Below are 26,102 nucleotides of genomic sequence, written 5' to 3' on the forward strand. Positions count from 1 at the left end.
AAAAAATTGAATTAATTTTGCATCACCCTTTATTTGAATCGAAGCAAGCAGTGCCTTAAAACCTGAAAGAAAAAAAAAAAAAAAAGCCCCGGGAACAAACTTGTACAAGCATTTTGAAAGGATTCATCAATATTCTTTACAGCAAGCTTGTGTGGTTCAATCGTAGGACAGTTTATCTTTCATAAATTAACAGAATATTTTTGGAACAGATTTTATAAAGTACAACCCCCAAATCCATGAACTTTTCTTTGCAAATCTTTAAGTCTATATTACATTAAAAATAATGCCGAAAAGAAATGTACAGAAACAAGCAATTAATATGATTATTACTTTGAGGCTTATTGTAGATATTTTCTGTGATTCATTTTTCAAAGATGGGATGGTTTTATGCTTAATATTTAGCATTTGAGTTTTTTTTACTTGTAAAGTCTTTGGACACCTTTTTATATCATCAATTTATATTTATTATGTCTTTATTACCTTTTTCTTAGGATTAGCTTGATAGATAGTACAGTGTTAACTTGCAGAAATATAAATGGTATTCTATTTTATGTGTTTTCCTTCCTAGGCTTGATGAAGTTCCTAAAGTATATAGTTGTCTGAACAACAAGGTAAAAATAGACAATTGTCCATAAACCATACTTTCATGATGAGAAAATGATAGGGTTTAGATAATTTTCTTAAACATAATTCTGCTGATTTTTAAAGGGGTTATTCTTTCTTTTTTTTTTTTTCTTCCTGGAGACAAGAGTTTCACTCTTGTCACTCAAGCTGGAGTGCAGTGGCAGGATCCTGGCTCACTGCAGCCTCTACCTTTTGGGATCAAGTGATTCTGCCACCTCAGCCTCCTGAGTAGCTGGGACTACAGGCACATGCTACCAAGTCCAACTAGTTTTTTGTATATTTAGTAGAGACAGGGTTTCACCATTTTGGGCAGGCTTGTCTCGAACTCCTGACCTCAAGTGATCTGCCTGCCTCGGCTTCCCAAAGTGCTGAGATTATAGGTGTGAGCCACCATGCTTTGCCTGTTCATCATTTTTAATGGACATTTAATAACACTATATGAACACATTTACAGGTTGGTTTTGTTTTGTTTTTTCTTTTTTTGGAGACAAAATCCCACCCAGGTGGGAGTACAGTGTCATGATCACGGCTTACCACACTCCTGCCCTCCTGGGTTCAAGGTGATTCTCCCACCATAGCTTACCAAGTAGCTAGGACTACAGGCACACACCACCGCTCCTGGCTAATTTTTGTATTTTTTGTAGAGGCAGGGTTTTGCCATGTTGTCCAGGCTGGTCTCAAACTCCTGAACTTAAGCAATCTGCCTGCTTTGGCCTCCCAAAGTGCTGGGATTACAGGCGTGAACCACTGAGCCCAGCCTAGTTGTTAATCAACTCTTAGCTTATCCCTTTATATATGATGGCGATTGGACCCAAAGTTTTCTAGGTGAACATATGTAGGCAACTATTTGTCTTGTTATAATTATTACAAAAACATAATTTCTTTTGTTAATAGAAAATAAGTTCAAAATTGAACTGTAATATTAACCAAAGTAAATTCACCTGATAATTTGTCGAGTTATAAAGAGGGATATATATTTAAGGCAACAATGGGGGTTAGTTTAAAATTATCTTAATTTTAAAAATTGAAATAGCAACACATATTCTGTGAGTTAATGTTTAGTATATTTTTTGCTTTTATTTTTTCCTTTTTCCTAGTTAGAAAAGCTACTGGGAGAAATTATTGCTTGCCTACAATTCAGCTACACCGGAACTTACGACAGTGAACTTCTTGAACAACTCTCCCCACTATTATGCATAATATTTCTGCACAAGAATAAACAGATTCGAAAACAGAGTGCTCAGTTCTGGAATGCCACATTTGCTAAAGTGACGCTGTTGGTTTATCCTGAAGAGTTAAAGTATGCTAACAACAAAACTTACATACAACTAACTATTCTGTTGTGATCATGTAGATTGATATTTTGGTTTAAAATAATCTTTTCTTATGGGGTATTGTTACAGAGGATTCCTTAGTTGAAATATTATATTTGGAATACACAATAGTTATTAAACATTATTTCACCTTCTCGTAGGTGCTTAGAATAACCTTGATTTCAGGAACCAAGAAAAGCAGTTTAAATTATCCTTAATAAAAGAGACAAAGGAGGACAGGAAATGGACAACTTTTTTTTTTTTTTTTTTTTTTTTTTTTTTTTTTTGAGATAGAGTCTCACTCTGTTGCCCAAGCTGGAGTGCAGTGGCACGATCTCGGCTCACTGCAATCTCCGCCTCCCGGGTTCAGGTGATTCTCCTGCCTCAGCCTCCCGGGTAGCTGGGACTACAGATGCGTGCCACCATGCCTGACTCATTTTTTGTATTTTTAGTAGACACAAGGTTTCACTGTGTTAGCCAGGATGGTCTCGGTCTCCTGACCTCATTATACGCCCGCCTCAGCCTCCCAAAGTGCTGGGATTATAGGCGTGAGCTACCATGCCCTGCCTGGACGATTATTAAAGCTAGACATGAATACTTTATATAATATTCTACTTCTTATTAGAATTTTCCATGATAAAAATTTGGAAATTCAGAAAACTACAGGGAAAAATACAAAAATTGCCTAGTTTCTCCCAGTTTTATATATGCCTAGTAAGGAACAGTCTTTATTTAAAAATAAAGATGTATTTTGCTGCTCTAAAAATTAAAGTGCTGTTATTAACAGGTCATCAGTGTTCACCAGTACTACTTGACTTAAGGTGTGTATTTTATGTACTTTTTTAAAGACCAGTACTAACGCAAGCCAAACAAAAGTTTCTGCTCCTGTTGCCTGGTTTGGAAACTGTTGAAATGATGGAGGAATCCAGTGGACCATATTCTGATGGAGTAAGTTGGGGGGTTTTATTGTTCATTTGTTTTTGAACATTTAAGTTATTTGTTGAAAGTTATAAATAAGTAGAACCTGAACAGAAAAGAGGTTTGTAACATAGGCTTTTTGCATTTTGTCAGTTGTGTGGCCTAAAATTACTTTTGTGATTTTCACTAGAGATTCTTATGTAAATAATCTCTAATTCTTGTCATTAATCATTTTTTTTGAACTCAGGTACCTCATCTGTGCTGTTCACAAAGCGTAAAATATGTAATTGTTGCTTTGGAAAAACTGGAAATAATGGTTACTAAGTCATGTCTAAGCCAGAGCTGCTGTTCATTTTCTCATTTTTAAAAAATTGATTTTCTCATTTCTTCTATCAGAAAAACACATCTTTGCTGTCACATCGCATTAGGAGCAAAGTTTCTTTGGCTAATAATATTTTATTACTGCCTGAAGATCTAGGAGTTAAAGGCACTAGTACTATAGAGTTGTGAGCTGGAGTGTTCTTAGAAAACTTATTATCTGTTCAGGAGCAGCTAGGGTATAGGTAGTTTTTGTTTAGAATCTTTCAGAGAAAAAAGACTGTTAATAGCCAACTAAGTATCGCATTTGGTTTTGGCTGAAGTAAAAATTTTCTGCCAGATAACTAACAATTTAGACTTGTTAAAGAGCTCAGTGGTATTTCGTCTGTAAAATTCTGTTGAGGGGAAATATGCTCTATCATACATGCTTTATTAACCCTCAGTTGTTTTATGTTTAAAGTTCTATGGCTTCGAATATTCTCTTAGAAATATTTTCAGTTACAGCTAGAGTGTTTGAATCTAGTAATTTAATTCACTTTATGTATTTATGTGATATGTCTCATTTTCAGAATTCATAAAATTGATTGGTATTAAACAGCTAGTATAAAAGAGACACCAAAGCCATTTGCGATTATTGAATTAGACAGTGACTTTCCTTCCTTCGATTTTTATAGGATTGAATAATTAGAAAAATTTTGACATTATTTCCAATTACTATTTATTGGGCAGGAATTTTTAAAACGTGAAAAGGAAAAGCAAAATATTACTATTGTATTTAATGAAATTGTTTCGTTTTTATTAAAACAGACAGAAAATTCACAATTAAATGTGAAGATAAGTGGCATGGAGAGAAAATCAAATGGAAAAAGAGATTCATTTTTGGCACAAACAAAGAATAAAAAAGAAAATACAAAACCAGCAGCCAAAGTATGTTTTCAAAAGTATATTTAATCAAATTTTTAAAGATAAAGTATATAGTAACTTACATATAACTTTGAAAATTGGATGGAAAAACTGTAAAAGACTAAATAAAGGTTGGGATTGCAGGGGAATTGAGAGCATTTGGTCTAGAAAGACTGCCAGGATAGCATGGTAACCTAGAAGCCTTAGGTGATGATTCCTGGTTAGGAAAGATAAGTTTCTGTGTAATGCTTAGCAATACCAGGATAGCATGGTAACCTGGAAGCCTTAGGTGATGATTCCTGGTTAGGAAAGATAAATTTCTATGTAACTGTTACATGTAGTTATTCCAGGCAGCAGCCCCCTCGAGATGGAATGAGACAGTTATGAATAACATAGGTAGCACAAGAGGAAAATATTTTAGAACTTTTGTTTAGAATTGTTATTTCAGAACTTAATATTTTGATTAGAAATAAATAATGCCTAGATAAGACACCTATGTTAAGCTCAAATCTGAACTAAGTATCATGCTAGTTGCCAGTTAACTGACGTTTAGACAACAGTTCTCTCTTCCATGGCCTCCAGTAAAGGTTATTCTAGAATCTTGAGACCATGGCCCTGGTGAAATGAAAGAAAAGTGTTATTTTTTAAGAATACCTCTGCCACATTCTTGTAGCAGCTATAAGTAGAATTAAAGCAATGGTTCCAATGAACATTTATTAAGATAACATTGTAGTACCAAAGTTAATTGTATGTAGGGCATATTGTATTGGTGACTTTTACTTGACTAAGTCCTGCCTCAACTTGAGAGCTGCAAATATACTCTCCTCCCTCCAAATCAGTTCATTTCCATGTGTTGGCCTGACAAACGGTTTTGTCCATACTTTGTAGTTAAGCACAGACTTGCCTACTTTGTAAAGAGATTTAATATTTTCTACTTTCTCAGTACTTATTAGATGCAGAAAGAAAGTGGGGAACATTGTACTAATTTGTTACTGATCATGAGTATCATGAACTTCGTAATCACTATTGAAAAATGGTGTCATTATTAGAAGAGAGTGATAGAAATATTGGAAAATAATTTGGAAACTAAAATGTACATTTGCTTATTTTTTCAAATCTGCAGCTGAAACTTGAATCTTCATCTTTAAAAGTAAAGAATGAAATTCTTTTGGAAGAGGAAAAGTCTACTGACTTTGTGTTTATACCTCCACAAGGAAAAGATGCAAAGGAAAGAATTTTAACTGAGCATCAAAAAGAAGTTCTCAAAACAAAGCGGTTTGTAGGCCTTTTATCTTGAGTTGGGTATTTGATATTCAAGCTTAGATTTCATGCAAGAAAACCGTAACTTTGTGTTTAGAACTAAAATACGTGTACTAATTTTTTTTGGAGATGGAATTTTGCTCCGTCGCCCAGACTGGAGTGCGGTGGTGCGATCTCGGCTCACTGTGAGCTTTGCCTCCTGGGTTCACGCCATTCTCCTGCCTCAGCCTCCCGAGTAGCTGGGACTACAGGCGCGTGCTACCATGCCTGGCTAATTTTTTTGTATTTTTAGTAGAGACGGGGTTTTACCATGTTAGCCAGGATGGTCTCGATCTCCTGAACTTGTGATCCGCCCGCCTCGGCCTCCAAAAGTTCTGGGATTACAGGCGTGAGACACCGCACCCAGCCACATGTACTGAATTTTAATGCCAAAAGTTATACTGTACATAAATGCATTTCATAATGTATAAAGCTAACCTAGTAATGTACCAAATATTTATAAACTGAATTTCTTCTCTGAGGTAGATTGGGAGGGGAAGACAGTTTGATGGAATATCTGGGAAATACACCTTTAGGTTATGATTTTATAACAATTTAGTAGAATTGTAAGTTTCTTTTGATGTTTTGTTTTATTTTTTTTTTGAGACAGAGTCTGTCTCTGTTACCCAGGCTGGAGTACAGTGGCATGATCTCTGCTCACTGTAGTCTCTGCCTCCCAGGCTCAAGTGATCCTTCCACATCAACCTCCCAAGTAGCTGGGACTACAGATGCATGCCATCATACCCAGCTAATTTTTTATTTTTTGTAGGGAGAGGATTTCGCCATGTTGCCCATGCTGGTCTTGAACTCCTGAGCTCAAGCAGCCCTCCCACCTCAACCTTCCAAAGTGCTGGGATTACAGGCGTGAGCCACCGTCCCTAGCCATAAGTTTAATTGCTAATTGTCAGGATATCATCCGGTTTTTGAAGTTACTTATATACAGTTTTTTTCAGGTGTGATATTCCTGCCATGTATAATAATCTGGATGTTTCCCAGGATACCTTATTTACTCAGTATAGTCAGGAAGAGTCTATGTAAGTACAGAAGCCATCAAACTTTTATATCTGTTTTATTCATTGTCAAACAATTATAAAAGCAATATTCTTATGTTTATTTCAGGGAAATTCCTACTTTAACCAGAAAACCAAAGGAAGTTGCTAAGATGATGATTACGGTATGTTTGGCATTTCATATTTTGGGCTTTTTAGAATCACCCTTCTATTATACAGTCTGTTAAACTGCTGAAATGTCTGTAGGTCTTCCATTTATTAATTTTAAGATTTATTGTAGATTTATTGTATGATTTCCTGTTAACTCCCATTCAGATACTAGCAGAATATCAGCAGACACTAGTCAGTGTGCGTGTGTGCGTGTGTGTGTGTGTGTGTGTGTAAAATAAATGTACTTGGCTTTTCTTGAATGTTTACTATTAGGAACACAAACTATTAGGTATCTACCACTAACTTTGGAATAGTTGCCATATATTATGTCAGTGACTATCTTTGGGTTACTGAAGTTTTACACTAAAGTTTTCCCAGAAAGTCAAACTCGTTTGCCAGCTATTAATCTGTGTGTGTGTATATATATATGTATTTCTGTGCAGGAGGAGCAAATGGACAGTGACATTGTCATTCCTCAAGATGTCACGGAAGACCGTGGTACGGATGAACATCCTGAAAAGGCCTCCCTTTCAAATAATGAGTGTGGTTCTCTTGACAAAACCAGTCCAGAAATGTCGAACAGTAATAATGATGACAGAAAAAAAGCTTTAATTTCATCAAAGAAAACATCAACTGAATGTGCATCTAGTACAGAAAATTCTTTCGTTGTCAGCAGTAGTTCAGTTTCTAATGCCACTGTTTCTGGAACTCCCCCATGCCCTACAAGTCGGAGGCAAACCTTTATTACTTTGGAGAAGTTTGATGGTTCAGAAAATAGACCTTTTAGTCCATCCCCCTTGAATAATATTTCATCAACTGTTACAGTGAAAAATAACCAGGAAACCATGATTAAAACAGATTTTCTACCAAAAGCAAAGCAAAGAGAAGGGACTTTTTCAAAATCTGATTCTGAGAAAATAGTGAATGGAACTAAGAGATCAAGCCGGAGAGCTGGTAAAGCTGAACAAACAGGGAGTAAAAGGTCTAAGCCCTTAATAAAATCTGAGCAGGAGAAAAATACTGAGGAATCTATTGAAGGCATGGTAGTCTTAGAAAATAACCCATCTGGTTTGCTTAATCAAACAGAATGTGTGTCAGATAATCAGGTTCATCTTTCTGAATCTGTAATGGAGCATGACAATACAAAGCTTAAAGCAGCAACAATGGAAAATGCTGTATTATTGGAAACTAATACTGTTGAGGAGAAAAATGTAGAAATTAATTTGGAATCCAAAGAAAATACACCCCCAGTAGTATTATCAACAGATCAATTGGTAAATGAGGATAGTCTGGTTCTGATAACTCCAAATCAGAAAACCCTTAGACGGTCGTCAAGGCGACGTTCAGAAGTAATAGAGTCTACCACTGAAAGCCAAGATAAAGAAAATAATCATCAAAAAAAGGAACGACGTAAGGAAGAAGAAAAACCTCTTCAGAAGAGTCCGTTGCATATAAAAGATGATGTTTTACCTAAACAAAAACTGATTTCTGAACAAACTGTACCGGAGAATTTAATTGAGAAAGGAAATAATTTACATGAGAAGACTCTTGGGGAAACCAGTGCTAATGCAGAAACTGAACAAAACAAAAAAAAGCCAGACCCTGATAACATTAAGTCTGAGGGGGATGGTAGTCAGGATATAGATAAGTCCTCTGAGAAACTAGTCAGAGGCCGAACACGGTATCAAACAAGAAGAGCCTCTCAGGGTTTGCTTTCCAGCATTGAAAACTCAGAATCTGATAGTTCGGAGGCAAAAGAAGAAGGTTCTAAGAAGAAGAGATCTGGAAAATGGAAAAACAAAAGCAACGAAAGTGTTGACATTCAAGATCAAGAAGAGAAAGTGGTGAAACAGGAATGTATAAAAGCTGAAAATCAGTCACATGATGGTAAAGCAAGTTCCCAAGAAGACGTAAACATAAAACCTCAGATTTGTGAAAAACAAGATGAAAGTAGTACTGTAATATGTCAGGATTCTACAGTAACTTCAGATTTATTGCAAGTTCCTGATGATTTACCAAATCCATGTGAGGAAAAAAATGAAACTAGCAAATATGCTGAACATTCCTTTACAAGTCTACCTGTGCCAGAATCAAATCTAAGGACTAGAAATGCCATTAAGAGATTACATAAGCGAGACTCTTTTGATAATTGTAGTTTGGGAGAATCCTCAAAAATCGGGATATCAGATGTTTCTTCGCTTTCAGAAAAAACATTTCAAACACTTGAATGCCAACACAAGAGAAGTAGGAGAGTGAGGAGATCTAAAGGTTGTGATTGCTGTGGGGAAAAATCACAGCCTCAGGAAAAGTCACTCGTTGGGTTAAAGAATACAGAAAATAATGATGTAGAGGTTAGTGAAACAAAAAAGGCAGATGTGCAAGCACCTGTAAGCACGTCAGAAACTTCTCAAGCTAATCCATATTCTGAAGGACAATTTTTAGATGAACATCATAGTGTGAATTTTCATTTGGGTCTCAAAGAGGATAATGATACTATTAATGATTCATTAATTATTTCTGAAACCAAATCAAAAGAAAACACTATGCAAGAATCTCTTCCTTCTGGAATAGTAAACTTTGGAGAGGAAACTTGTGATATGGATTCTAGTGAAGCAATCTCTCTTGAAAGCCAAGAGTCACCTAATGAAAATTTTAAAACTGTTGGCCCGTGTTTAGGTGACTCGAAAAATGTTTCACAGGAATCTTTGGAGACAAAAGAAAAACCAGAAGAAACCCCCAAAATGGAAATGAGTCTCGAGAATGTTACTGTTGAAGGAAATGCATGTAAAGTAACAGAATCCAATCTAGAGAAAGTAGAAACTATGGAATTGGATGTAGGAAATGAAGCTAGCTTCCGTGAACAAGAGACAACCAAAACTGGTATTTCTGAAGAAGCAGCAATAGAAAATAAAAGAAATGATGACTCTGAAGCAGACACAGCTAAACTGAATGCTAAAGAAGTAGCAACTAAGGAATTTAATTCAGATATTAGTCTTTCTGATAATATTACACCTGTAAAATTGAATGCTCAAACTGAGATTTCTGATCAAACAGCAGCTGGGGAACTAAATGATGTGTCTGATCCACAATCATCTGAAGAAACAAATACAGAAATGAAAAATGATGAAGAAATGATGATTGGCGAGTTGAAGGCTGAAACTGGTCATGATGGTGAAACAGAGAATGAGGGCATAAATACCAAAACCCCAAAGCCTGATGAAGCTGAAACAAAAATGTTGACTGCAGAAGTGGAAAACTTTGTTCGTGACACAGTTGAAATGAGCACCGAAGAAGGACTCACTGACGCTAATAAAACTGAAACAAATACTGAATGTAGTAAATCTGAAGAAAAATTAGATAGCAATCACATGGTAATGGAAAGTGATATTTTACAGGAAGATCACCATACTTCAGAGAAAGTGGAGGAACCATCACAGTCTCTGACATCTGGAACAGCTATCTCTGAACTAATAACAGAAGACAATAATGCATCTCCTCAAAAACTAAGGGAACTTGATCCTTCACTTCTGTCAGCAAATGACAGTCCTAGTGGCATGCAGACACGCTGTGTCTGGTCTCCTTTGGCTTCTCCATCTACGAGCATTTTAAAGAGAGGACTAAAAAGATCCCAAGAAGAGGAAATCTCATCCCCTGTTAACAAGGTAAGGAGAATGAGGCTGAATATTAAGGAACCCAGTATTTGGTTGGGATATTTTGGCCATACAGTGACCTCTGGTGAATGACAAAATATTATTATATGGCCACTCATTTGATTATTTACCATAATGGTTGCTAGGGAAAAGATAGGTAGAAGAAAAGGTTTTGAAAAAAGGAGACTGAAGCTTTTTAGATAAATCTTTCATTTTACAACACTAAAGATCTTTATGCAGCTTTGCACATTGTTCACTTTTGGGAAAATTGATAAGGCTCCTAACATCTTTTCGGCTCCCAATACCATAATATGAGGAAACAGATTTAGGAATATAGGCAACACTGCCATTGATAAAGCAGATTTAACAGTTGTTGTGTGTTGAAACATTATGCTGTTTTACATTTTACATATGTGTTCCAGACCATATCTAATTAAATCTCATGTGCCTTCATCAACTTGTAGATATGATCTTATTTATAGTTATTTATATCCCCATTTCCTCAGCTAAATTATAGATCTTTTACTTTAGAAAAGTTGGATTATAATATATATATATGCTTTAGCTTCAGGCCCTGTGCCTTTCACATAGTTTGTTGAATGAATGAATTAAAAAGTAGGAAAAGTTAAATGTATTTACATAACTCAACTTGTCTTCTACTTAACAAAATAGATGTACTGTAAAGGTATGATGTTGGCATTCCTTAATTTTGAACTTGAACCTACTATTCATTGTAGAATACATTTTATATATACAAGCGTGCATATATAGACATGACACCTGGCTTTTTGCCTTCAACGAACATACTTTGAAAATGTTCCTTCTGCCAGGCTAGGTGGCTCACACCTGTAATCCCAGGCGTGGGATTTGGGAGGCCAGGGCGGGTGGATCACCTGAGGGTTGGGAGTTCAAGACCAGCCTGACCAACATGGAGAAACCTTGTCCCTACTAAAAAGACAAAAATTAGTTGGGCGTGGTGGCGCACAGCTGTAGTTCCAGCTACTTGAGAGGCTGAGGCAGGAGAATCGCTTCAACGCAGGACACAGAGGTTGCAGTGAGCTGAGATTGTGCCACTGCGCTCCAGCCTGGCGACAGAGCAAGACTCTGTCTCAAAAAAAAAAAAAAGTTTCTTCAAAATCCCTGTTCCTGTTATTCATATGGTGTATAAACTTTGCAAGATCCACTGAAAATTCTTCTGCTGAGAATCTAGAGATTAAGTTTTTTGTTTTGTTTTGTTGCTTGCTTGCTTGTTTTTTGAGCAAAAAACACTCTCACTCTGTCGCCCAGGCTGTAGTGCAGCGGCACGATCTCGGCTCACTGCAGCCTTCGCCTCGCACATTCAAGGGACTCTCCTGCCTCAGCCTCTTGAGTAGCTGGGATTACAGGCATGCGCCACTAAGCCCGGCTAATTTTTGTATTTTTAGTAGAGATAAGGTTTCACCATGTTGGTCAGGCTGATATTGGACTCCTGACCTGGTGATCTGCTTCCCTCGGCCTCCCGAAGTGCTGGGATTACAGGCATGAGCCACCGCACCAGGCCTATTTCTGTTTTTACATCAGTTTTCTTTCTCATCTGGTAATCCCATAAACTTACTAGAATCTAGATCTTCTAACTGCCACATGTGGCTTTGTTCAGTTTTTGCTACTATACCTTTTTCACAGTCTTTGGTATTATGCAGAGACAGTTTAACATATAGAAAATTAGAATGAATTGAGGTATTGAGTTAATATGATCTGTGAAGGCAGTTGTTACGAACTGTGCAGCTGACTTTTTTCTAAACCCACGTTCTATTTTTGGGTAATCTCATAATGAAAATGTATGGTGTAATTTTTTAAAAACTTTAATTTTGTTAAGTAAAATCCTGACCTGTGTTTTCAGGTTCGCCGTGTCTCCTTTGCAGATCCAATATACCAAGCAGGATTGGCAGATGACATTGATAGACGATGCTCTATTGTTAGGTCCCATTCTTCAAATAGTTCTCCTATAGGAAAAAGTGTGAAAACTTCTCCTACTACACAATCTAAGGTAAGCTATAGGCTTTAAAATGTACATATACGTATACAGACACAGAATTACATGTGCATGATGTGTCATAAAATAAACTACATATTTGAAAAACTTCTTCCTTGGTTTGAAATACATTCTTTTGTCTGCTACACGGTAAGCAGAAAGGAAGAGAAGAGGTGGTAAGAGGCAGTAATGATCCAGCAAGTAATTGATTAGGCAGTAGATTACTCTTTTTATGTTTTTTGAAATTTTAAAGACATGATTGCAGTCTAAGTTGTAAAAATTGTAAAATTATAGTCATCTAGGGTTCTGAGTGTTTTTTTCTCTCCTTTCTTCTATCTAGCATAATACCACTTCAGCCAAAGGATTTCTGTCCCCAGGATCACGTAGCCCTAAATTTAAGAGCTCAAAGAAGTGTTTAGTAAGAAGTGCTTTAGTTTTCATGTCACTTTATATTTTCATGTTCAGTCGGTTGACCTCTGTGTAACAGCTTCTGAAATTTATTCTAAGATTTCAGAAATGGCCAAAGAGTCCATACCATGCCCAACAGAAAGTGTTTACCCAGCTTTGGTGAACTGTGTGGCACCAGTTGACATCATTTTACCTCAGATTACATCAAACATGTGGTAAGTGGTTATTTAGGCTTCTTGGTTATATTCCAAGATGCCACTTTATTTAAGAAGACTGTTTGAATGCTTGGTTCTCATGTTTAGAATAGATTGGCATGTATTCCTCTCACACACATTTTATTTTTGAAATAAAAATACAACTGAGAAGGTAGGCCAGATAAGGCAATATGAGAAACATTTATCTTAATATAGTAAGATGTATGCGTAATATTTCAGGTGCTGCATTGAACCCTTATATCCATTATCTTGTTTAATCCAAATATAAACCTTATGAGGAATATATGAATATCATTTCTACTTTATAGGATGTAGTTTACAAAGATTACCACCAAAACTACATAGCTGTTAAGTCATCATGTGTAAGAAGCATGAGACTCACATACATAAAACCTGTTGATCAGGTGTTTTGTTTTGTTTCTAATTAGAAGTTTATTTCCTTGATGTTTTAAGTCTTGGAAACTTAAATGCCTGCGTGTAGGTCGTTCACTCTATCTTGATTAAAAGAATTGTTTTAGGTAGTTTGTGATGCCTTGAGATAGTTTCTCTGTTAATCAGGCTGCCCTGTCATGGCATAATCCCCAATAGGAGATGAAGTATTCTTAAAATTCTCTGAGGAATTTAATGATTCAATAATGTGTGTCAGACATACCAAGTCCATTTCTGATTAAAGTTGGGGAGGCGATTATGCATACTTAAGAATTATCTATTAAAGAGATGTATGTAAAGCACAAGGTACGCAATAGGCTCATTCAGTTTCCAGTACTATTGCTTATACCAGACACACACATCAGATTCAAATTTTATTTTAAATTACACATACATGTGCCTGTCTTCACTGTGGGCAAACCTCAGTTATGATTGAGCTTAAATGGAGAAATTCAACTGGATAAACCCTTGCAAATAGCATATAAGTAAAATTGTATAATTATAATTTCCTGTTTCTGTTTTGTGTAGGGCAAGAGGCCTGGGACAACTCATTAGAGCTAAGAATATAAAAACTATTGGTGATTTGAGTACTCTTACAGCATCTGAAATAAAAACTCTTCCTATCCGTTCTCCAAAAGTGTCCAATGTAAAAAAGGCTCTCAGAATATATCATGAGCAGCAGGTAAAAACTTAGATGTTAGCTACGATGTATATAAATAAATGACGTAGCAGTACGGTTACAGAAGTTTGTTAAAAGATCACTTCATAATGGCACAGGGAAATTGATTCATTTATTTTGTACTGTCTTTATGTATTGCACCTCAGATAAATGTTTAAATTGTTTTCTCTTTGAGTTCTGTTCATCCCCTTCTCTCTTTCATTTCCACCATTTGGTATTTGATTCCATGGCTGCTACTGCTATAACCTAGATGTTCAAATCCAAATATCTACCAAAACCACACAAATTTGTAGGTCACAGTATTTTGATTTTGATGCCTACCACATTTGTGACTTATTTTTCTTACTTTTCCTTTTTGTCAGTATTGTGCACTTGAACATTTTGGGTCATTGGGCATTTTTCAAGATGGTGATGAAAGCTAAGATTCTTCCCTGCTATAAAACTATACAGAATATTTTGTGTATAATTTCAGAAGGATTCAGACTACTGAAACCCATTCAGAGACCCTCTATCCATTGGCAGTACAGATTGAGTATTCCTTTGAGTATTCCTTATCTGAATTGCTTAGGGCCAGAAATGTTTTGGACTTTAGCAGATTTATTTCGATTTTGGGATATTTGCATTATACAGCTACTTGTCAGTTGAGTATCCCTAATCTGGAAATCCAAAACACTCATTAGAGCATTTAGGCATCATGTCAGTGCTCAAAAAGCTTCAAATTTGGATTCCATTCCATCCAAAAAACATTCCGTTTTTGGAGTAGGCATACTCAACCTGTATCAGAAGTTTTGAATACATGAAAAATAGAGTAAGCAGTGTTCTGAATCAGAATTTCTCAGACCTGGGGTTTGCCAGCCACTGAAGACTTCTGCTGTATTCTTGAAGGTCCTTGATTTTATATTAACTTACTTGTGATCTTCTAAACGTTTGTTAACCGGTTACTCATAAGAGAGAACCAAAACTACTAGTAATTTTCTGTCTCACAGATTTAGTTTCTAAAGTATTTTCTTATTCAGTTTCCATGGGTCCTGGGAAAGTCTATGAGAATTAGGTTTTTTTACCAGCTTTCCTAAGATACAGTTTACATTTTGTGAAATTCACCTACCCTATATGTACAATTAGTTTTTAATATATTCAGTTAAATAATATTCCCCATGATCTAATTTTGAGTCTTTTTTCATCACCCAAAGAAGAAACACTGACCCATTAGCTATCACTCCTCATTTCCACTGCCCAGCCAATGCCTACTTTTCCTCTATAGATTTGCCTATTCTAGATATTTCATAAAAGTGGGGTTGTACAACTTGTGATCTTTTGTGACTGGCTTCTTTCACTTGGCATAATGTTTTCAAGGTTTATCCTCAAAAGTTTGCATTTTGAGGTTGAATAATATCCATTATATGTATATACCACATTTTGTTTATCCAGTTGACAGACATTTGGGTTGTTTCTACCATTTGCTATTACGAGTAATGCTGCTGTGTCTACAAGTTTTTATATGGATAGATGATTTCATTTCTCTTGTATATATACCCGGAAGTGGAATTGCTGAGTCATATGGTTACTGAACTTACTATTTTCAGAAAGTTAACTTACTGAACTTAGTATTTTCTCAACCAGTGGTCCGTAAGTCCTAGAAACACTTAAGAAAATTTTATTTTATTTTATTTTATTTTATTTTATTTTTAAAGACAGTGTCACTCTGTCACCCAGGCCAGAGTGCATGGGGGCGTGATCTCGGCCCACTGCAGCTTCCACCTCCTAGACTCAAGCAATTCTCCTGCCTCAGCCTCCCGGATAGCTGGGATTACAGGCACCCTAATTTTTGTGTTTTTAGTAGAGATGGGGTTTCACTATGTTGGCCAGGCTGTCTGGAACTCCTGACCTCAAGTGATCTCCCCACCTCAGCCTCCCAAAGTGCTGGGATTATAGGGGTGAGCCACCGCAGCCACCGCACCCAGCTAGAAAATTGTGTTCTTTTAAAAAAAAAAAAAAAATCTGTATTTTATTTAAGCTTGGAAGTCTCTGGTATAGACTTTTTTATACCACATTCTTTTTTTCTTTTTCTTTTTTTTTTTTTTTTTTTTTGAGACGGAGTCTTGCTCTGTCACCCAGGCTGGAGTGCAGTGGCCGGATCTCAGCTCACTGCAAGCTCCTTCTCGGGTTCACGCCATTCTCCTGCCTCAGCCTCCCAAGTAGCTGGGACTACAGGCACCCGCCACCATGCCCAGCTAGTTTTTTGTATTTTTTAGTAGAGACGGGGTTTCACCGTCTTAGCCAGGATGGTCTCGATCTCCTGACCTTGTGATCTGCCCGTCTCGGCCTCCCAAAGTGCTGGGATTACAGGCGAGAGCCACCGCGCCCGGCTATACCACATTCTTGAACTTGGGAAATAGAATGTAATTTTCTTAGCTGCCATGGCTATATTTCCTGAGAAAACCATTATGAAATATTATTAAATTCTAACCCTCTCTTTGAGGAAATAATTTGTAATGCTGTATTTTGTGAAGTTAGAACCTACTTTCTTAGCAATATTAGCTCTTAATTGTGATGGGAGGTAGAACATAGGTTCATACAATATGTTTTCCAGTGTTTGTACTATTACTCCTATTAGAAGTAAATTTTAATTTGTTTTTGTTTTTGGTTTTGTTTTGCCTTTTTTCTGCTCCAACTGTGTAAACAAGGTGAAGACTCGTGGACTAGAAGAGATTCCAGTTTTTGATATTTCTGAAAAAACAGTAAATGGAATAGAAAATAAATCTTTGTCACCTGATGAGGAAAGACTTGCCTCAGGTATATTTTAGCAAAGTGGGATAATTTTATTTAGAAGATCAGCTGACTTTCTTGAAATACTTTGTTTTCAGTTTTAATCTAATTTGACCATGCCTTATTATTTCAACAATTATTTTATGTTTAATGTGAAGTATGTGAAAAACTAAACGAATGGACATCAAATGTGTCTACTTGTTTTTCTTGTCAACTTCTCCATCAAGGTCTCAAGGATATAAACTATATACTTCTAGTCATATTAATAAATGAAGTAGTCTACCCATTTTTAAATTTCTTTAATAGCACAGAATAATCTATGAGAATAGCACAGAATAATAAACTGTGGTAGGCTGGGCATGGTAGCTCATGCCTGTAATCCCAGCACTTTGGGAGGCCAAGGTGGGTGGTTCACTTGAGGTCAGGAGTTTGAGACCACCCTCAGCAACATGATGAAACCCCGTCCCTCCTGAAAATACAAAAATTAGCGTGGTGGTGCACGCCAGTAATTACAGCTACTTGGGAGGCTGAGGTGGGAGAATGGATTGAACCCAGGAGGCAGAGGCTGCAGTGAGCCGAGATTATGCCACTGCACTCCAGCCTGGGCAATAGAATGAGGCTCTATCTCATAATAATAAGAAGAAGAATGATAATAAGCAGCAGCTATGGTAGATTTTTTTTTTGTCCACTTGTCCTCATGAAGAGTGAGGTACCTAAGCCTGCGCTTTCAATTTGAAACGTAGGCACTTGGACTAACTTAAAAGATCATGTAAATAATTTAGTTTTTGTCTGGTATAGATTTAGTTGTGCTTTTTTTCTCTTTTAGATATAATTGATCCTGTTCCGTTAGAAACTCCATTATCCAAAAATCTTGTGGCACAGATTAGTGCTCTTGCTCTTCAGCTGGATTCAGAAGATCTTCATAATTATTCAGGAAGCCAACTATTTGAAATGCATGAGAAACTAAGTAGTATGGCAAACTGTATAATAAAAAATCTACAGTCACGTTGGAGATCACCATCCCATGAAAATTCTATTTAGTATTTTAAGAGAAAATTGAAGGTTTTTTTTAAACATCACTGGATTTCTTGATTGAGGAAACAAGTTCTGAAATAATAGCACAATTTCAAAGAAGAGACTGTTTGCAAAGTTGATAACATTTCAAACCCTGAAGGACAGTGGCTTATTGTGTAAGTTCAATTTTGTAAGTTCATTATGTAAGATCTTTTTTTTCATATAATGTATTTTCTTGGCTGCTACATGTGGTTTTTCAGGAAACTTAATGATCTGAGATGTGAAAGCAAAACTGGTAATAGAACTATACAGTTTATTTCATACTTTCTTAAACCTGTGCATATTCTGGTGAAACATGTTAAAATACTTTAAGTAAAATTGAATATTTTTCTTTGAGTTTTTGCTGAACTGATAAAGGTATTTATACTTTCATTTGTTTGTTTAATTCATGTTTGTTCGGCCTGAGGTTTAGGAAGTTTGTTTTTGGTTAAAAACCTCAAATGAAATACGAAAGAATTGAAACTTTTCCTGCATATGTCAACTTTGGACAGCTTTCAAGAAAAATGAGAAAAGTTGCAACTTCTGGGGGTTAAAATATTAATACAGAATTTACTAAGATTTTATTCATTTGCATTAGCAAATATTCGTGCAGCAGCAGTTGACTGTGAAAATTTATTCTTATGAGACATATAGTATTGATTTTTAAATGCATGATTGTACATTATGTATAGATGACAATGTTTTTAATTTATAAATTTCATTCTTCGTTAACTGCATGGGTTTTTCTGCAGCTTATTGTGAATACCTTGGTTCTGTTCAATAGAAACATTTTGTATATATTAAATACTGAAATATCAGTATGGACGGTAGAAGTGCTTCATGGACTTGTTGCACATATTTGTAGGATTCTGTATCTGCAAATACAACAACAATAGTTTTGTACTTAGTTAACAGTCTTAGTTAAAACATGAATTTATTTTTTAAAAGTATCCAGTATAAGTAAAATTATAGAAATAAGAAAATGTTACACAACAACTTTGCTGTTCCTACCCTTACCTTCTTACTACTTTTGGTTTGGAAGAGGGTATCAGCCACTAGAAAGTGTGCCTCCTTACATTTCTTAAAGGAAAGTTAGTTTCAGTATTTCACAGCAAGTTGGACTGTACGAAATCTAGAGTTGATCTGCTTTTTAAACCTTCATCTAAAAACAAACTTGGAAGAAATTTGAAACTGTTGTTTTTAATATGTGTCTGTTTTGCCTAGGTTTTCTTTCTTTAAATAGGTATGTAATTAAAACCTTTGTAAATTTTGCCAACTAATATTAGTGCCTGACTTCCCATACTTGTTTCATCTTTTTAAACTGACAATATATCTCACTTGTTCTCTGAATAGAATGAGTGAGTGATCCCAGTTTTCACGTTTTATTCAGAAGCTAATCCCTACTTAGCAAGGCACACGTTCTACAACAAGTCATAGAAAGTTTAATCCTTGTGCCTAGTTAGCTCTCCTGTATTCAGGGATCTCTATAAAACTTTGTGTCTTTTTTCATCAGCCCCTATAAAAGTTGGTGTCTTTTTTCATCATCATAAATTCATCATAACCACAGATATTCTTGGGTCTAAATAAGATATTCATATACCAAGGATGGTTTTATAAAGAATTCTGGGATCATTGAATTAAGGATTGTGGCTTGAAGTAAACTAGAGAAAAATACTAATTTCTTTAGAAGGAATTATAATTATGATTTACATTTTACATCATGTATTTCCCAAATTATATTTAACAGTAAAGAGGTGCACATGAATTTTTAGCAAACAGGTATGAATAAGCAGGTATGTATATGTGTTTGGGGCATAAGGGAGCAGGTTACGTTCCTAACACACTTCAGAATTAAAATTAGCTCGTTTCATGACTATGTGCCTTAACATTTGTGTGAACTAAACTTGCTGATTGAATGAAATTCTTGGGAAGCCGAACAGTAATAGCAGAAAATGTGACCAAGTGAGTATCATGTACTTAAATCACTGAATTTTATGTAAGCACAAGCATTAATTTTAAAAACATTGTAGTTTAATAAGGTTGCATTTAAAGTATTTGGGAGCAAAGACAAGCATGCTGAATCTTCATTTTGCTATGGCTATAAGCATATATTTTTGGCAACTAACTTGCAATATTCTTGCCTTAAAATTTCCTGCAAATTTCCCCCTTAGTAATTCCCAAATAGCAAAACATTAATATTCCATGATTAGCTCCACTGTGTTCTCACTATTAAAATGGAATTCGTTTTTCAAATCTTTTCTAATGGTTAATAAAACAAATGTCAGATAATAATAAGAACACTCAAATGTGGTGTCTTAATTGTCTTATGCATATTTAAGAAGAAAAAACTAGTGGCATACAGGAGTGTAGTGTAGTATCTTTTTGTTGGTTTTTTTTTTTTTTTTTTTTTTTTTTTTTTTTTTTTTTTTGAGAGAGTCTCACTCTGTCACCCAGGCTGGAGTGCATCTCGGCTCACTGCAAGCTCTGCCTCCCAGGTTCACGCCATTCTCCTGCCTCAGCCTGCTGAGTAGCTGGGACTACAGGTGCCTGCCGCCACACCCAGCTAATTTTTTGTATTTTTAGTAGAGAGCGGTTCACTGTTAGCCAGGATGGTCTTGATCTCCTGATGTCGTGATCTGCCTGCCTTGGCTTCCCAAAGTGCTGGGATTACAGGTGTGAGCGTCCACGCCCGGCCATTTTCTTTTTTTTGAGATGGAGTTCCGCCCTTGCTGCCTAGGCTGGAGTGCAGTGGTGTGATCTCGGCTCACTGCATCCTCCACCTCTTGGGTTCAAGTGATTCTCCTGCCTCAGCCTCCCGAGTAGCTGGGATTACAGGCGCCTGCCACCACAACCGGATTTTTGTATTTTTAGTAGAGATGGGGTTTCACCATATCGGCCACGTTGGTCTCGGACTTCTAACCTCAAGATGATCCACCTGCCTCAGCCTCCTAAAGTGCTGGAATTACAGGTGTGAGCCACCGCTCCTGGCCCATCATTTTTATATATATGAAATCTATTTTGAATTTTAGAGTAGATTTAAATTTTCAGTATTTCAGTGACCTCATCATTAAAACTGCTTTGCCACTTGTACAAGTTTGAAAACCATTGTTGAATCATGTGTTGCTTTATTCTAATTTCAGATAGTTAAAGGTTGAATCAGGTTAAATAATGCTATTGGATAATACAGTCAAAAACAGGATTTAAACCTGAACATTAAAAGCAGGATTGAAGGCGGGGCAGGTGGATCACTTGGGTCCAGGAGTTCAAAACTGACCTGGCCAATGGGTCGAAACCCTGTCTCTACAAAAAATACAAAGATCAGCCAGGCATGTTTGTGCACACTTGTAATCTCAGCTACTCAGGAGGCTGAGACATGAGAATTGCTTGCACCTATTAGGCAGAGGTTGCAGTGAGCCGAGATCATGCCGTTGCGTGACAGAGCAAGTCTCTGTCTTGCCAAAAAAAAAAAAAATTTAATTCTAACATTGCCCATGGATTTTTTTTTTTCTGTACAGCTTGAAGATAAGATAGTCAAAGACTCTGTTACAATTTAAACATCATAAAAATGTGAAGAGTAAGTTGTGAGGCAACAAACAAAATTAGAGGAAATGGTGGGGATCATGAATATATAAGTGAAGTTTTATTTTTTATTTTTATTATACTTTAAGTTCTAGGTTACATGTGCACAACGTGCAGGTTTGTTACATATGTATACATGTGCCATGTTGGTGTGCTGCACCCATCAACTCGTCATTTACATCAGGTATAACTCCCAATGCCATCCCTCCCCCTTCCCCCCCCCGAAGTTTTATTTTTTAAGGTAAAGGAATGAGAATAGAGTAATTGCTTTTTTAAAAAAAAGTATAAATGAGTTAATTTTTTTCTTCCAACTTTGACTTTAATTCAGTAAGAAAGGCCTAGGTTTCATCTCATATTCTTCATAATTGATTTTTCCAGAAGTTAATTTGTCATTCAGCCTAGGAGGCTATAAAACAGCAGTTAGTTGGCATTATTAGACTAAAACTTGGGTGTGCGGAGGAGACTGTTTCCTCATTACTGCAACCCATGTCTGTCTTATTCCTAAGCCATTAGAAAGACCTTGTCCTTTGGATAGAAACATTAGAGTGAGGTTTTGATTTCTAACATAGCGCTTCTCAAACTTGGATGTGCATATGAACAAGCCGATTCTGATTCAGTAGATCTGCAGTGGGCCTCGTGAGTCTTTTTAAACACAGTCCCAGGTGATTCATACAGATGCCTGTGAACTGCACTGGTAGATGGGCCTAAGAAGCTTCAGGCTGTGTATTAGGTTTTGGTAACCCAAGCAGGTTCAAGTCCTTTTATAACTCCGTCAATCTTATGAATTGGGGATATAGACTGGTTTTGAAGTCTTAAAAGTTCAAACATTTTAAGAAAGTTAAGCATCATCTTGCTTCTTTATTAAGAGCCTTTTTAAAATATGGACGATTTATTTTTTAAATAGGCAGACTTTAATAATTTCATGTTATAAAGAATCTTATTGATAAGGCAAATTAGACAAAGTATTTTCTCATGAGTATTTGTGAGTTATGTTTTTATTAACATAAAAGTTGATTTCTAAGTATTAGAATATATTTAGTCTCTAAATAAATCTTGCCTTCTATTATGGGTCATTATTTTATTAATAAACATGGAAAATCGACACTACCCCTAATATTAATCTGGCTGTTAAATTTAGTAGTGCTGTAATGAAGAAGTCCATCTAGCAGATACGCCCTGTCATTATACTGCAGGCCTCTAGTCACTTAATTTTCTGTTATATTTCGTGGTTGAAAATTACTGTTTCATTATAAAGTTAAATTTGCAAGAGTTGACTGATTTGATTCTTGAAAAGTGAGCTTTTCTTGGAATTCTGTTAAGGTGTTAGATTTTCCTCACATATTTAAATAATCTGTAAGAACTACCCTGAAAGCACTAAGGAAAATGTAGCCGAAAGTTAAGTAATAGGTTTTAAAAATTTGTTTATCAAAATTTATTGATAGTTTGATCTGTAAAACAAATTGGGTTTCGTGCTTTCTGATGTCCAGTTAGTAAGTCTGTTATGTGCCAGGCTTTACATATTGCTCTTTGCAAGTAGCTATTAAAATGTAAGTCATTGAAGTTTGAAGATCTATAAATATTTAATATAGCAGTCTAAACAGTTGTGAGAATTTACTCAGTTCTGAAATAGAATGTTAAATTTTCCAGTGTGGTCCTAATCATGTTTTTCTTTACATACTAAGCCTTTCTTTCTCCAAAGAACCGTTAAAACCAAATATGACATGGTAAGCTCTAAATACCATTGGAATAAAAGATCACCCTTCATCTTACCCAAAAAATTGAAGACAATATTTTCCATTGTTGATGTCACAAGTAAGAAAAAAACTAACTTTTGTACTCTACTTGAAGCAGAGGGAATATTTTTGGCCACAGTGTGCCAATTTATAATTGTAGATAAAGCTAAATTTACTGGACAGGAAGCTTATATGCTGATAGAAATTGATGCACTGAGAAGTGATGAGTTGAAGAGAATGGAAAAGGCAGATTGAGCTGGAATTTTAATGCGTAGTCCATTTAGTAGAGAGACAACCTGTCCTGTATACTCATATGTACTTCAGAAATAACTGATAGCCTATAGTCTCTGAGAGCTGTTCTGTACATAGCACAGTATTATAATTGATGTTCTTAAATACCCTGAGGGATTATGTTAAAATACAGTATTACTCCCCCAAAAGCAGTAAATTAATAAGTATTTCCAACAAAAGGCAGCTTTGTTTCTTAAACAGATAACAACATATAACTAGGAAGATCACCTTCAAAATAAAGTATCATGGAACTGAAAATAGAGTATGGTGTAACAATTATTTTGATACATTAATAACAAGTGTCTAAAGAATTTTTTATTTTTATAGAATAGGAGGTTTCCAAAAGAAAACAGAATTAAGAGCAAAATTGGTTTTGAATATAGAAACTGAAGGATGGCAGTCTTAACTTCTAAGGTTTTTACAGAGCACAGATTGGCAAATGGTAGCATGCCACCTGTTTTTTATACTACCTGTGAGCTGAGACTGGTTTTTACATTTTTTAATGGTTAAAAAAGTCAAAAGAAAGAGGATATTTTGTGACACATGAAAACATATTAAATTAAAATTTCAGTATCCAGAAATAAAGTGTTATTGGAACAGCTGTGCTTATTTATGTATTGTCTTTAGTTGCTTTCCTACTACGGTGGCTGAGTTTAGTAGTATAACAGTCTGTATGGCTTCCAACAGTCAAAATACTGTCTGGCCTTTTTTAAAAGAGTTTATCGATCCCTTTTATGGGGGAAGGTTTTGCTCATACATGGCATGTTAGTCAATTTAGTTATTTGCTTCTAGCTGGCAGAGTGAGGTCTTGAATACTTACATATTTCTATTACCCCTGTATTTTCCAAAACGGCTTCTCCTGATTTTACTGTTTTACTGTTGCTCAAATTACACAGATACTAGGAAACACTAGTACTTTAAAAGTACACTTTTTTTTTCTACTTAAACTCTCAAACTATAGTTAGTATTTACCATGATGTTAAGGGACTTTGATGGTCTGTGAATTTATCAGTTGCTTTCTGCACTACCTCCTGTGGATAGACCTGACTGATAGCACTTAGAAAAAGACTGATAGATGCCAAATCAGTCATTTATTAACCCTATAATATTGTTGTCCCCATCATTTGGTAAACTGTAAGAGAGCTTAGTTTTACATTCACAAAGTATTTATATTTGATAAGTCTTAAAAATGATTTAAGTTGAAACCTAACAGAAGTACTTGTTAATTACTCAGTTACCCGCAAATAATGGAAATAATGGTGCAGTCAGTTTTATTTGATTGTGTAATGCTTTATACTAGGGGTCCCAAACTCCTGGGTGGCATTAGATTCTCACAGGAGCATGAACCCCATTGTGAACTGCACATGCAAGATCTAGATTGTGCGCTCATGAGAATCTAATACCTGATGATCTGAGGTGGAACAGTTTCATCCTGAAACCATCTCCTCCAACACCTCTCTCTGTGGAAATTGGAACACCTGTCTGTGGAAATTGTCTTCCACGAAACTCATCCTTATTGCCAAAAAGGTTAGGGGACCACTGCTTTATACAGTGTTTGAAGCAGGCACACTTACAGTTACTATTTCTCGTTCTTTATGACTCTTGAGGGGGGCAGAATCTATGTTTGATTCACAATAAAACTTTACATGAATCATTGAGGGTTAACTGTTATCACTTGCCAATGGAAACTGGATATTGAAACATTTTTTAAGAAATGCACTTTTACCTGAAATAAAACTATGAAAACTAAACTCTGGTACTTGTTTTTGTTGGCTACATTTTGGTTTTTTGTTTTGTTTTAGTGAGATCTGAAATGAGTATGAATAGCTTAATTCAAATACCACAAAATGTACATTATATTTATCTACAAACATGAACCATTGCTTTTCCTTTTCCCCTTTTATGGCCTGCTTTTTAACCACAGATTTTCTGATTTATGCATAGTTTTATGGGTTCCACTGGTTTCTAAATCCAGAGATGGTGGTTTTTTTTGGTTGTTAATGAGTTCAGTTTTTCATTGAACTTGTTACAAGAGAGGTTTCGTCAAATAAGGGCTGAGTAGATGCAGGCAAGCTTGGAGGGAGGGAGTCCACATGGTTTGGGTGAGAGCAGAGCTGACGCTGCCAGGCTAGTCACCAGATGAAGTAAATGCCTCACCCCAACGTGACCTTAGCTTCCTCTGCAGAACCAAGCAACTTGGTGCAGCCGAAGAAAAGCTCCATAGTTTTAAGGAAAAAAAAACCCACCACAACAATTAGGTAAACAGTGATGTTGAAAGATACTGTGTTAGTTTCCTAGGGCTGCTGTAACAGTACCGCAAACCTAGTGAGTTAACAGAAATGTATTGTCTCAGTTTTGAATAGTAGAGGTCTGAGATACGGTATCAGCACGGTTTGTTCCTTCTAAGGATCATGTGGAAGTATCTGTCCCATACCTCTCCCCAGCTAGCTTTCTGGGTGGTTTGCTGGCCATTTTAGGCAGGTAGAGGTATTTCCCCCATCTCCCATCTTCATATGACTTTCTCCCTGTGTGCCTGTGTATTTGTCCAATTTCCCTTGTATCAGGATAGGAAGGCTGTTGGATTAGGGCCTCATCTGAATTAACAGCATCTGCAAGGATCCTATTTCCAAGGTCACATTCTGAGGCCTTGGGGTTAGGACTTACCATGAATTTGGGGGTGGGAGGGTGGGACACAATACAGTTCATACATTTGAGTGAGATTTGGTTGAGATGTAACCCGTAGACCTAATTTC

General features: G+C 36.1%; 1 protein-coding gene across 7 annotated transcripts in view; it reads left to right on the forward strand.

Annotated features, from left to right (window-relative positions):
* The window catches only part of LOC105492666 (replication timing regulatory factor 1), an 82,206-nt gene that overhangs the window by 43,516 nt on the left and 12,588 nt on the right, over nt 1–26,102 (forward strand). For 4 of the 7 annotated variants that reach the window (XM_011759908.3, XM_011759907.3, XM_071072762.1 and 1 more), the window contains 14 exons: nt 569–611; nt 1,722–1,924; nt 2,786–2,885; nt 3,981–4,100; nt 5,200–5,351; nt 6,329–6,409; nt 6,495–6,549; nt 6,979–10,197; nt 12,065–12,211; nt 12,537–12,614; nt 12,704–12,819; nt 13,777–13,930; nt 16,612–16,720; nt 17,520–24,800. In XM_011759908.3, the coding sequence (XP_011758210.2) occupies nt 569–611; nt 1,722–1,924; nt 2,786–2,885; nt 3,981–4,100; nt 5,200–5,351; nt 6,329–6,409; nt 6,495–6,549; nt 6,979–10,197; nt 12,065–12,211; nt 12,537–12,614; nt 12,704–12,819; nt 13,777–13,930; nt 16,612–16,720; nt 17,520–17,734 (4,792 nt within the window). In that variant the 3' untranslated portion in view covers nt 17,735–24,800. Of the gene's footprint in view, nt 1–568; nt 612–1,721; nt 1,925–2,785; nt 2,886–3,980; nt 4,101–5,199; nt 5,352–6,328; nt 6,410–6,494; nt 6,550–6,978; nt 10,198–12,064; nt 12,212–12,536; nt 12,615–12,703; nt 12,820–13,776; nt 13,931–16,611; nt 16,721–17,519; nt 24,801–26,102 lie in introns of those variants that run through there. The other 3 variants (XR_003020661.2, XR_003020660.2, XM_024796273.2) reach the window with 2 other exon arrangements.

This window comes from Macaca nemestrina, chromosome 11 (genome assembly GCF_043159975.1).
Source record: "Macaca nemestrina isolate mMacNem1 chromosome 11, mMacNem.hap1, whole genome shotgun sequence".
Lineage (NCBI taxonomy): Eukaryota > Metazoa > Chordata > Mammalia > Primates > Cercopithecidae > Macaca > Macaca nemestrina.